The 14271-nt window shown below is 39.5% G+C and overlaps 1 protein-coding gene across 2 annotated transcripts in view; it reads left to right on the top strand.

Moving 5' to 3' along the window:
• Positions 1-10001, top strand: part of cfap20dc (CFAP20 domain containing) — a 41185-nt gene extending 31184 nt beyond the window's left edge. For both annotated transcript variants that reach the window (XM_037101695.1, XM_037101694.1), the window contains 3 exons: positions 3503-3564; positions 8839-8933; positions 9833-10001. In XM_037101695.1, coding sequence (XP_036957590.1) covers positions 3503-3564; positions 8839-8933; positions 9833-9948 — 273 coding nt within the window. In that variant the 3' untranslated portion in view covers positions 9949-10001. The remainder of the gene's footprint in view (positions 1-3502; positions 3565-8838; positions 8934-9832) is intronic.
• The last annotated feature ends 4270 nt before the right edge of the window (positions 10002-14271 follow it).

Here is a 14271-nt window from a genome sequence, read left to right as displayed (position 1 = left end):
ACCCTGGAGGAGTTTTTACCAAGTTACGTTGAATGTCAGCTCCCATAGGGGCTGGGACATACAATATAGAATTAATGTATTTCCTGCAGCATAAACATTCAAAGCAATGCAATCAGCATTCTGAAGAGGAGTTAAGCAATTATACAATGAAACAACTCTTTACATAAATCAATACTTGTCCTTTAATTTTAATGTCACTCCCAAGCAAGTTTTATCAAGTAGCTGGCATTGAGCCAGGTGTCTGTGAAGCCTGTCTGGTATAGTTTCACTTAATAATGCAAGCCAAATTTTGGAAGCGAGCTCCTTTCATGTCAAGGCTAAGTCCAAGATATTTCTTCAAATCATGGAAGGGTTATTAACATCAGATATCTTAGGAGAGGGGACGAGAGTCACTTGTTTATTTAATACTCCTCGGCCTTCGATGATGCCAAGGCAGTTGTACAATGAGGGGTAAACAACAGGAATAGCATATACCAAATAAAAAGCAGGAAAAAAGTCAGTAGAGTGGAGCCCATCTGTCAGCCATCACCTTGAAACTGCCTTGATAAATAAGGCAGCAAGATGGACGTTGAAAAGAAATTATCTGGCGCTGGTGCTGTGTTTTTTGAACATCAACGCCAAATATGTTCGTGCAGCCCAGAAAGGCTATGCAGAATGGTTTTACAACCAACTGTTTTGTTTCTCGTTAACAGAGGGCAGGCAAAGAAATGATAGAGTCTAGGGCAATGCTGATCAGGGACAAGTAGAGCTCTTTTAGGTTAAAAGATAGTTGTAGCATCATTCAACCCAGCGTACAGCAAAACAGTTGCTGGACAGGGGTGGATTCGTTGAGGGGGAGGTGTAGTGGAGCTTGAGCACCAGAATAGATAAATGTTTGAACACCAGTCAAGGAGACTGGTCAAAGAACAGAGGTACCAGCTTTAACTTTCACATTTATAAAAATGTTCTTGTACAGGAACTAAAGATCATTTCTGACTGCCCTTACACTTGCTTCATTGATACTGAACATAAAAACCTTGCTTCACCAGGCTTTAATGATGCATTGAATGGGTTGAAATTTCCTAGTTGAAACTTCCTACATCTGACCTTGAAGCGCTTTATGTACAAGACGCCAGCATCAACCACTTCCAAGCTAACATTACTGTTTGATTACATCCAGTGTGTTTCACCACCATGCCTAACGATATGTGTCCAAGATAGGTGTTGATATTTTAGAACTAACTTGTGCATTTTTCTTTTGTAGTGTAGTGTAATACTACCAAACAGTACTGTTAGCCAAGAAATGTTCAAATGCTGATGGTAACTGTTGCCTAACAGAGCATACTGAAAAATGGCTTGATGTCCCTCCACATTTTCACTATCTATTGTCTCTGCGGTTGCTGATCAGACAGGACGCAGTGAAATGATCATGATCTGTTAGATTCCCTTTGTTTGAAAGGCTTTAAATCTGAAACATGGCAGTACCCCAGTTGAGCTTCCCACCTTGGTCAATTGGTGCTGCCGTTGTTGTGTGACATTAGAGAACTGCTCCATGGTCAAGTCGGGGAAGCAGGATTAATTCCAACTGTAAGTAGCATTCCATTGTTCCATTGTAAATTTTCTTGTTGAAGGGTTTTTTCGAGTTCCAAGTTATCAGGAACACAGCATGAGACTGCCATTCGTAATGTATGCATCGCAAGTTAACTTAAATTGACTGCATTTGCATTGCGGTTCTTATTTAGATAATCAAAATCAGGGTTTATTCAAGAATAGTCTGAAAGAGAAAAAACAAAATCAAACTTTTCGGCAGTCCCAGATCTCGACAAGAGATTGAAGCCAGGCAAGTTATTCGGATGACCTAACAGTGGGTCGACAAACAAAGCAGAACACACACAAAGTCCATAAAGCCCTTGCTAAGTTCACATACGCATCCAAATATCTTCTTTACGATTGTTCTTTAAGTCATTCTTAAAATCAAAACTGGTTGTGAATCAGTTTTATAAATGAGACCCCTGATGTGTAACAACCTCACATTCAACATGTATCCTGGGGTTTTTCTGAGAGTTTCTTAATATTTCATCCAAGTCACACGCTCGCTCCTCTGCTACAGGCAGCCAGTACTTCTGTGTTCGCACGCTTCCAACCACATTTTGCTGTCAGAATAGAAGGTGATGTCTGTTCAAAATAAGTAATGTTCTTCTGTAAGCAGCAGATGTAGCTCTAATTCTTTTAGACCTTGATTCTGCGGCTCATGTAATTTTAAATGACCATTTGAGGTGCTGGGTTTAATATTATAGATAGAGTACTGAGGTGGTTCAGCTCCTACCTCCCTAAAAGAATTTTCTCCATCACCCCACAGGTAACTCATCATCATCAGCGCATATTACCTGCAGAATTCCACAGGGTACAATTTCGGGTCCTGTCTTATTTTTAGAAGAGGATTACATAAAGAAGGGACTGGAGCACACAGATAGCTAAAATTTACTTAAGCAATGCAGGGACTACAGCTTCAACATAACTGCTTCTTCATCAACGTCATGCAATGTAATAGCCCTTAAGCAGGCACTAGGCTTAAATAGCCTCCTGAGGCTCTAATATGGTCCTTTAGCTTTGACAAGATGGAGAGGGTAATGCTCTTGCTTTTTTTTTTTTTGCAGCTGAAAATTACTATATATTGAAAGTGGCACCATCCTTATCTGCTACCGCTTATATTCACAGCTCACAAGGAATGTAGCTGTTAGTGTTTTAAAAGGCCCCAATCACACATACAAGCCAGCTACAATCCTTTGTTACCCTGCAGTGGCTGAGTTTCTGAATAGATTATAAGATTTTACAGATTTCTTGATCTCGGCTTGTTCACCATTCACTGTTCACCCATGTTTTGAGCTTCTTGCTACTCTCTCCAATTTTTCGTGTTTTTTTTTTTTTTTCTTTTTCATGCAGTGATCTTTCATACTAGACTCTTAAGCAAGTAAGCATAACGTAGAAGAGGACTTTTTGTCCAGACCTGAACAGGCCGCTCAAGGATTTCCATGAACTGTCGAAGCATTCTATTGTGATATTGTGGCAAGGAAGGTTATGTTCTGGACAGTGGTCTTTCCACAAAAGACATGTTGCTTTTCACCCTGAAAAAAAAAACATTAACTAACATGTTTTACTTCTGTGGCTTAGCTGCTGTAGAATTTAATGCCACTCCTTATGCAGCTTGTATTTCAATTGAAATAAAATCCACTTATGCTGCAACAATTGCACAATATACAGAACAGTAATAGCCTTTGAAAGTTTATCTGTCCAAAAATTGTACAATCTCTGTGAGAGACAACTATCATTTGTCAAGCAATCCATCTTAAACAGATGGTGGTGATGGCACCACTGGGCTGTATTGAAAAAATAATAATATTTTCATGCCCCAACACATCTCTTAATAGTCTTTCAAACTAAATATTGATTTTTGGAAACATGTGTTAAGTACTGAGAATTGTGTGATATTTTAACTTTTTTACTTTTCCCGTACTTGATCCAGCCAACCAATCAGGGTCACCACTATCAAAAGGAAATGAACCCCCTCCTGCAGTCAAACCCAAGGTGAGCAAGCACATGCCACACACATTTATGACACATATTCTGAGTTTCAAATGTGCACAATTACAATAACATGTTAAGTACAAGACAAGGTCGGTGTAGCTTAAGAAAATAAAGTAAAATAAAGAAAATATGTCTTGTGTAGTGCTACCACACCTTATGTGTATGCATTGTGCATGAAAGCCAGGCTATGAAAAGGGTTACGTCAAGTCAAGAAAATGTTATTCATATAGACCAAAATCACAATCACATTGCCTCAGAGGTTTTTTTTTAATCTGTACTATGAACAACATCCTTTGTCTTTAGACACTAGATTCAAGTGGGTTGTTTTCTTCAAAAAATACTGACATGCTGTCCTGATAAATCTGACTTTTTTGGTTGCCAGGTTGTTAGTAACCATAGTTACAGAAGTATTTCATAAATTTCCTGAATAAAGTGGACTTATGTAGCCTGCATTTGTATTTGGCTGCATTTACATGAAACTTGCCTTGAAATTCCTAATCAGATGGTAACCAGTGACTGCAGAATTAAAGCTAAATGTCAACAGTCAGATAGATATGCAGACTGGGGCTTATCTAGCTCACTGATGAGTATAAATAAATTGAGAGTGTGCCAGGTACGGTAGTTTTCTTCTCCCTTAACTGCTGTTGTCATTTTTGCAAGCACAGATTATTCTTCACTCATTATTTTGCCTGTCGGGCAACACTTCTTATATACTGCATGATTAATGTTAGACATAAAGCTGATGGTTCAAGTTATTATAAAACAAAAGCGAGGGTTAGTCTGTTTAGCTCTGACTTTCAGCAGCCATACAAGGAGAAATCCATCATTGATGAAGCAAAGGCCAACTTCTGCTCAGTGAGAGCCTCAGTGAATGTTCCACCTTGTTTTGCCTGCCCGCAGGTTAAAACCAGAGTAAAGTGAACATTTCTAACCTCAAAAAGAAAGCATATTGATGAATGGGCTTAAATTACTGGAGGAAGCAGAAGAACTTGCAGCTGCTATTTTCAGTAACAGGGAAAGTGTGTCCAATATCAACTCCGGGCGTGTACAATGTTGATATACCTGTAAACCCAGAAAATCCACCAAATGAACTAGAGGTAGTCGAGACATCAGAAAGGTAAATTAAAACGCTGAAAATATCCCCTCTCCTGTCTGTGTGTTGGACATCTAATTATGAGTAAGAGTAGAATTTGTTTTTTTAAAGGGGACATATTATGCTCATTTTCATCTTGGCTGTCCACTAGAATACGTTAAGATGCTTTGTTGCTCAAAAAACAGATCAGTTTTCTTAAACTGTCCAGTGTCCTAGTGCTTTATCCCCCTCAGTCTGAAACACTCTGTTTCCCCCCCTTTTTTGAATACCCAGTCTCCTCTTATTGGTCAGCTCAAACACACCTGACCCAGCACCACTCAGACACCACAACACAGCAGCTGTGCTAAATCAATTCTTACATGCCAAACTGTCCACTAGGAATATATTATGCAAATTTGTGACATGGTGACATAGTGTAATGTCACAAAGTCTCAGAATTCACGGCTGGATTACTGACGAGGCATTTGAGCAGCACAGTTTTCTGCGGGAGAGGGGAGATTTCGTTGGTGCCGACTTTGACCTTTTTAACTTTCAAGTTCTGTTACATGCACAAGAACCTTTGTACGCTTGACGGAAGGAAAAAGCATAAATAAAAGCATAATAGATCTCCTTTAAAAGAAGTTAAGGTGGCCTTTGTAGTGTTCAAGGCAAGATGAAATGGAATTATGTTCCATTTGACCCTAATTAACACTTAGTTCAGATCAGTAATGTACCTGTGATGGAGCTCTGAGTTGAGGCCCAAGTCAAATAGCTGTCATGTTGATTTAGAGGGGGAGGTAGACGCACTTCTTCAATTCTGTCATTAATAATACAATATCACACATTGGAAGCGTATTACAGTGTGTTGTGCAATCTGAATTCTGGGCAGTCTTTCAAGCGCTGCATATTCCTCTGAAGACTCGACCATGGCAGTATATGGACGGATCCCCTGGTTCCCCCTCAGAGGCTTCTGGAGACCCTGCATCGCCTCGCTGCCCGCCGATGCAGAGCCCTGTCTCTGCACATCTACATCTCTTTGCGGGCGTACACATGCGTGCTGCATGTTACAAAACAAGACAAAGGCATTGCATCAGAGTTCCACTACTCAAATTATGCCACCACCTCCTCTCTAACACTAGTGATTTATTGATGAAAAGCAAGGTGCGAACATGTGTGGACTCCCGTGCACTGAAATATGTAGGTGTAAACTGATTTCAGAATGTTAAATTTATTTCATCTGATCAACAGTGAGAACAAGCGGGACTTAATTTTTTGGCTTTTTCTCCTTGTCATATATCAGAGCTAACATGTTCTGGGGCTGTTGAAATATTCAGTGAGGTTATGGTGTGTGATTGGATGTCCACTGAGATGAATATTTCTATTGACAGACACCTCAAACACACTCCCCGACTTGTCTCACAAAGCAGAACAGCATCTGCAGCTGTACTACTGAAATTAGACTTCGAAGCAAGCCCTGATTTACATATTGAAGAGCAGCTGCACAGGATTTGTCGTTGTTTTCCCCCCTTTTCTTTAAGGCGTTGCATTCTGAGACAGCCTTACATTGAATTCTATCATTTCGGAGCATCCTGGCATCACTGCGAGGCTTCCTCGCTGTTGAGAGCTCTAGTTTTCTTGACAACTAAAACGCTCCTGTTATTTTGCTTAACGTTGCCAGGGCTTCTCATGCATTTTTTTAAGCATGTTCCTTCGCGTGTGATACTTGTGCCTGCCTTTGGCTGGCATACAAAATGCGGAACCACACATCAGGCTGTCAGACAGACCTTTAGTAGCAATTCAATTGTTTTTACGATAAACACAATTGTGAATTTCAGCACCATTGCGAGGGTGTCAGACAAACAGAGTTGCCTCGATACTCTGTCAATGGGAGATAGTTGGAAAGCTTAATTTCAATAAACTCCACCAAAAACAGTGTTCTCGCTTAAATTAAATCACCCTAATTTATTCCTTTTATCACAGGTTCTACTGTATCTGGATTATAATGACTTTAAAATCTAAGAATTTAATCACTTGCGCCAAGTCCCCGTTAACAATTTGAAGTCCAATTTGCAGCTTTGTAGCGGAGGCCTTTGTCCTCGAAAATTGCTTCCATTAACTTTTGTGCTATGTTCCTGCCGATCACATAGTCAAAGGGGGTTGTTGGAGTGGGGCGCTTTTGTGAGAAAGAAAAATCAGAGCCTCAATAGAGATAATATGCTTGATCACTTCAAAGGCATGTGGTTGGAAATGAAGAAATTTCTGATTCCTGCTTAAATGCACAGAAAGATCAGATAAAAATTAATCGGCCTGTTTTTAAGAGTTCATTTCCTCATCACTTTTTTAAAAATATTTTCTCAGGATTAAATTTAATCTTTGGTAACAAGAGTGCTTCAGTGTGTATGAATAGGCCTCTTTCAGCTATTACTCGACTGAAAACTGTGCATTTTACATCAATGTTTCCTGTGTTAAGATATAAAATATTTGATATCATATCAAACAGTTCTTTGAGGCAATATCGACAACTTTGTTGTTTTTTGCTTCACTGGTGCAGCAAATGCAAGATTCCTTATTAATAAAGGTAGATCTGCCTACTTTATTACTGTATTTACTGTAATAATTCCTGCAAAGATTTCATTGGCATCCATTAAAACCAACATAATGTTCAAGGGACCTATTTTTTTTTCCTTTCCTTGAGTGTTTTATATATATGTTCTTGTACATTTGGTCTTCAATTCAGATTGCACTGTGTACTGTAATACACTCCTATCGCTGGTGTGTGATTACCTCATCCTCTAAATCAACATGATAGCTGTTTGACCGGAGCCTCAACTCGGAGCTCCCTCTCAGGTACATTACTGATCTGACCTAAATGTTAACTAGAATCAAAACTCGACGTCCATCTTAACTTCCTTTAAAGGAGACATACTGTGCTTTTTCTTTTTTCTTTTTTTTTTCTCCTTTCATTCAGGGTTTCATATAGGTTCTCGTGCATGTAAAAGATCTTGAAATTACACACCTACAGGAGCTCTTCTCTCCTACAGAAAACACTGCCCCTCAATTCTGTGACATCACACCACATCACAATCCTACACATTAGTTAGCTAGCTTGGCACATAAGAATTAATTGAGTACAGCTGCTCCGTTGTTATTAGCAGTGATGGTTCAGGTGTGCTTGAACTGGATGTTCAGGGGAGAGGGCGACCTTAAAGAGACAGGAACTAAAACAGAGTGTTTCAGACAGGGGGAGTGCAGTGCTGCAGCACCGCACAGTATGAGAAATCGGAATATTTTCTTGATTTTTTTTTTTTTTTTTTTTGAGCATTAAAACATGTAAACCTATTCTAGTAGTAATCTGAAATAAAATAATGATTCTTAGCAAATTAGCAAAATATGTCTCCTTTAAGTCCATAAATATGATTTTGTGAACGATGTATTTGCATAGGAAACACACTATACTGCGGTTAGTGAACACATTTGTTTTCAGAGAGAGTGACGTGATCAATCATTCGAGATGAGTTGAGATGAATGTTTGAATTGCCTGCTGTCGGATGAATATCATACAGAAGAACCTCATTAAATATGCCATGTAGTGCTTTTATGAGATGTTATGTCCAGAGGCAAAAAAGATGTATGCGGATAATTGTAACTATGCAACTGATGTATAGCCTAAAATGATTATGAACTCTGTTTAACAAATGACACTGCTTCCCAGGAGTAATTCATCTTGTGGCATCTTATTTTTTTTTCCTTTATATATTTTTTTTCTCTGTTCTTCCACCCTGCAAAAGAGCAGTGCATTACTTCACTGTCAAATGATTGATGTACAGTTGTAGCCTGTGTGCCTCTCAGCACCGGCAAGATAAACTCATTTAGAGTGGAAGGAAGTCCTGCTCTCACAGACACAGACAAGGTTAAGACCCCTACTCGGGGCCAGAATGCGGACACTTGGAAGTCACAGCTTGAGTCAGAATCTAATAAATGATCCTTCAGGTAAAACTGTGAGGCGGAGAGGCTAAGTGTGCAGGACGATGCAGCTCAAGGACGATGGAAGCTTAGATGGGCTTCTGAGAGCTCGCAATGATGGGACTTCATTGTTAAAATGTCATATAGAGGCAATTTGATGTGCAGGGGTACAGTAGGAGGACGGCGAATGTAATGGCATGTGTTGTCATGACTGTGTGCCTTTATGGTCTTTTCCCTAGGGAGTGGATGGATGTGCTCAGCCCTCCTATTATGCCTCCCAGCCAGCAGAGAAGGTCAGGCAACACATGGAACAATCGGGAGAATCTAATCGAAGGTACAGTAACCTTAATGTTTGTCCCTTTGCACTCCAGCGATTATTCATGCCCTATGAAGTCGGGCAAGCGGCAAACAATACAATGCTTTAACATTAGCCGTGCTAATTGCGCGATTGCATTGAACTAATGGAGACATCCAGCAGTGTCACAGCTTACAAAAATGTCAAGCTTCCACCGAAGACTGCACTCTGCACAGGGGGAAAAACATGTGAAATGGTATCTAATTAAGGGTAAGAACCTCGTGAGAGTGGAGCTCTCTGTCCTTCACATAACTCCATAGGTCAAAAGAAACAGGCTCATTACAGGTCTGCACCCCCTAGACACATCGACAAGGTTAATTGATGAAACCTTTTCAGTTTACAACATCATTTTTTAAAACCTCTTACACAGTGTGTCTTATAATTAGTTTTCATTATCGTCGCCGAAGTTCTGATAAGATAAAATGTTCCTCCTGGAGCATTCCATAACCTTTTTAGCATTTCACTGCCTGTCAATTTAACAGCTAAATTCACGTGCTTTAAAGTAGTGGGGATTACAGGGAATCTCTTTACGGCTTTATAATGTGGTACAGAGGCCTGGGTGTCTTAGGTCTTGATTGATGAGAGAAAAAAATGGCAGCGGCGGAAAACTTTTAAATCTACCTGAGTCTCAAGGTTACCTCGCCATTCACGCTGCTCATTTTATTCCAGTAACAGCTGCTAGTGGTGGCCCTTATTCATATACGGCCTGGCTGAGCTACTATGGAAGACACAATGTACATTTACATTTGTATATTGTTATTTTTTTTTTTATCTGTGCAATCTTAATTGATTTCAAAATCACCGCAGCACTCTTATCTATATATGTTTTGAACAATTTCTTCCGAGCGCTGCAGAGTGATTTTCTTGCATTATTACAGGAGAGGATGAGTCGCTGAATGAAGAGGATGACGACGAGTATTTGAATCTGCTCTATGATCCGTGCCTCAACTGCTATTTCGATCCAAAGACGGGGAAGTACTATGAATTAGCTTGAATCTAAAGCTTGAGAGAATCCAAATTAATAAATCAGAAATCATTGATGGCAGATGAATGGCTTATGGGTTTTTTTTTTAGGGCCATGCTTATTGATCAGTAGTGAAGGGCCCATTCACAAAAGCCCTTCCATGTTGCTGCTTTTTTTCTTGAGAGATGAACTGGAGCTTTGTGTCGCCATGAGTAGCATCATGCTAGCGTGTAAAGGAGTGGGGGGGTCTCAATAAATCAGATCAATGCTTTTCGCGAGAAATAGAGTTGTTACCCATTCATTGGCACATCTGATGGTAGAAAGAGTCTTTTCAGAAGTCTTGGCTAGCAAATTACTATGTAATCCATTTGAAAGAACATCCTGGAGCTTCTTTTGCTCAGAAGATTTCTTACATTGAAATGTTGCCAAGATTTGTTTCAACAGCGTAGGTCATTATGTTCTTTATTCATCATAATTTGTGTGAAAATGTTTTGTTTAAAGTCATTAAAATATGCTGATTTGTGTTTATATTGTTAAAATTAGAATTTAATTGAAGGTGCTGCTGATTTCATGTGTGGCCTTTACTTTAAATGTCCAGGTGCTGTGCCCATATGTAATAGGACTGCAAGTGTAAGTGATAACAGTAGATCAATTATTTTAATGTTTTTTTAACTGATGAGTCTTGTGCATGTATATTTGTCCCTTGTTGTAATACCTGTATTTCAAAGGTCATATTGATAACATTCAGCCACGAAAATATGACTTTCGATTTCCCCAATTAAGATTGCATTCATGTAAAAACACGAGTCATCTCGTCACAATAGCTCAGCACTGCTATTGCTAGGTGGGTAATGTTACTGTTGCTTGCACTAGCTTGCGCTAGCTAGCCACTTTAACACTGCTAACACTTGCTAACGTTAATGCCGCTATGACGAGCTAGTTTCATTAAGGCAGTACAGTCTGGTACAAAATGTTGGGTGTGTAAGTTTGAACTCAGCCACTTTTACGTTTTTGTTTTTTTGTTTTATTTCCCATAAACTGGCTACTGCTAAGACTTATTGATGCTGTCGAAACACAGCTACCATGTAATTACAACAGCATTAGACTACTGGCTGACAAACCCTGTTAGGAACTGGAACCACCCATCTGAATTCTTGCCCAGAGATAAACAAAACAATAATTTTACACCTGTCAAACATTTTGAAATTATAAATTCACAAACATAATAACGTGTTTTTAGGACAGTTTAATTCTGCACCTTTCTACAAGCTCTGTAGATGTATTATTTTTATATAATTATTTGACTGTGTAAAAATGTTAGTCATAGTTGTTAAGTTTATCATTTAATACTATGTTTTAAAAAATAGAGCTGTTCAAAAACCATATTTTGAGCTTTGGTAGTAATCACCAGAGAATATATTTGTTGCTTTGCTCAAAGGCGAGAGGAGGTTCTGAGCAAAGATCATTAAATGCAATGATTGTATTTTACAATATTGCTGAATAAATAGTTACTTGTTATGGAATAAAAATACTGTTTTCCAAAAAGTGGTGGTGTGGTTTATGCATGTTTGTAATACAGAGAGTTTGGGTTAAACAAGGTCCCATCAACTGGTGTGCACTGTCATACAGGGATCCCTGATAAAGACCTGATGGACCAAACGTGATATCCTTTTTAATGATTTAGCCTCGATGGTAAAGGCTTTTAAGTTTTCTCCCTCGTTTCTTATTATTTTCTTTTTCTAGAGTTCCTGGATTTCCTCTGGTGTCACATTATTATGTGTTGAAATGTGTTCAGTGACTTTGTTTCTGTACAATCATTGTCTGCAGGTGAAATGTTCCTTGTTTGGTGTGCCCAGTACTTCTTTTTTCATTTTTCATGGTTTAGAAAAAGATGTAGAGCATCGTTATCTTGTTCTACAGCAGCATTGTATCTAATTTGACAACCTTACTGTATTCACAGTTTAAGCCGTAGCCAGGCCTGCAAATGTAACCGTCAGTATCGACAGACGGGCAGCTCGCGGGGCTGGCAGGTCTCTCCATCAGTCATGCCAAAACACTCATCACACCTGATGAGCAGGTGATATGAGATTGATTCATCGTTTTAAGCTTGAGAGGAGCTGTTGCTTCACAGTGGCAGACAAAAATGAAACAAACGAAGAAAAAGAAAATCATTCGTCACACTGTGAATCCCAGTTGTTTTAATCAAACAGTTCACCAACTGGATCAGTGGACTGAGCACTCAGCCAGCAGACTGTGCTCAGCTCAGAGGGTGGGCTATTTCATCAAACACAGATATGTGGAGGGTGTACACAATTATGGTATACGAACTGTCGAAGAAATATAGTTAATAACACTTTGAGTGTGTTATTACATGCAGTGTTGAACAAACAGGAGCTCAAGCAACAAATGTTGCATCCAATGGCGGTTCCAGTTTTAATAGGGGGGCTGGATTAGGGCCAGCTTTTTTTGTTAGGGGACATATACAACCTGGGAAAAAAGACAAATCCCTCATTCAGACAAGGGATAAATGGGACTTAAAACAGTTTTTACTATTTCAACAATTTTGATTGGGTAGTAAACTGCTGAGACACTTTATTTTCACCTTTCCCTTCAGTACAAAATCATTGCAAGAAATCTGTCATTGTATTATTGATGCAGACTCCCTGTCAGTTGGGCCACAGGGGGTCCGGACTCAGAGTTACAGTGCACGGCCTTATGTGGCTCAGGAGGAATTAAAAAGGCAATACTTCTGGTTCTTCTGTATCAATTTTGATCATTTGTCTTCAGGCTGTCACTATCCGGTCTAACAGTGTTCCAGATTTGCAATGTTTTACAGGGACCTGCTTTTCAAGACGTTGTGACTACATTTCCCACAATGCAACTTAGCCACTGTGGGGCATCGCTGAAGGCGAAAGAGGTCAGATTACATGCTGCTTCCTCTATTTCCTCACATGCAGCTTCCTCTTTTGCCACCAAATGCAGAACTTCTCTCCGAGACCTGTGAACACTCTTTAATCCGTGACATTGGTGGTTTACCCTCCAGAACAACTGTAGAAATACTTCCTGGGAATATTTCCAAGGGGATGATCTACTACGACTAACTCTTCTCCCGACAAATATAGTCGAACTGTAACTGTTAAACAGCAAGTTTTCACTTGGTGTCAAAATGTTTTTATTTATTTATTTTATGTACAAATGCGTCTCGGGCTGACCACGTGACGCACGACTAAATGTCACGTGACGTTTCCTGCTAGGAGGAAACTTTTCGGAACAGGTGAGAGCGACGAACGACGTAAACAAACATGGCGTTTGACTCGTCGCGGTGACAAAGTCGAGCAGGAAACGTTTGTCTTAAGTCGTTACCCCGCTAATTCGGGGCTTAATTAAAAAAAACGGAATAAATAAATTCGACCGGGCTGTAATGTTCCGAGCTGTAGGTCCATAATGACAGTAGATGAACTGCTCTGAAGTTGTCGAGGATGTCAGCACAACAGGTAAATATGCGAAAAGTCATGCAGATGAGAGTCATTAAAGTTCGCAGAGTGGACTGAGCAGAAATGCAAATTGATCATTGTCGGTAAATCCTCAAGATGCGGGCTCACAGTTTACTGTCGGCTGAGTTCCTGCTGTCATTACTTCAACTCTAAATGTGTCGACATCATGGAGCCTACTCAAAAGTCGTTTTGGGTTTTTTTTAGTTTCTCTGGAGAATCAACACGCAGGCTGTCATCGTTTAATGGGATTATTAAGACTGATGCACTGTGCAGAAAAAAACGCCTCACATCTACTTCCTGGTAAAAAAGAAAACATGACATTCTCGCTCTGAATGATGTTATAAGGGTGTGTCATCTTTTCATTGCACGATACTCCCTGTTTGACAGACCTGCCTGGAGTGATTCAGGATGGCAGAGTCATGTCGATCTCAGGAATATGACATGAGCACTTAAAAGTATCTCATATTAAATGTTTAAGTACCAAAAGTGCAAGTAAAAGTCAGTGATACATGTATTTGTGTGTGTATACACTGCTCACAGTTAGTTCCGGAATCAGAATTCCTTTATTTGTCCCACAATATGGGAACATTTCTGTGTTTCAGCAGCCAGAAGACAGCAATATTACAGTAAACAATGGGGACCAAATGTATTCACAAAACCAACAAAAAGAAAATTCAGATATCTCACAGAATAAAGCAGACTCATGGTTCAAATAAAAGACAAGACATTCCATAAAATTACATCACATACAAGCACACAATGAAAGATCACAGGTGAAAAATAATATGCATCAGTGTCTGACAAAGAGACCGCTGTACCAATGTCTTCACATCTGGGAATGGTAGCGTGTGGTGCCAGA

Source organism: Acanthopagrus latus, chromosome 6 (genome assembly GCF_904848185.1).
Source record: "Acanthopagrus latus isolate v.2019 chromosome 6, fAcaLat1.1, whole genome shotgun sequence".
NCBI lineage: Eukaryota > Metazoa > Chordata > Actinopteri > Spariformes > Sparidae > Acanthopagrus > Acanthopagrus latus.
The sequence above is the reverse complement of the archived record's forward strand: the minus strand, read 5'-3'. Positions and strand labels throughout refer to the sequence as shown.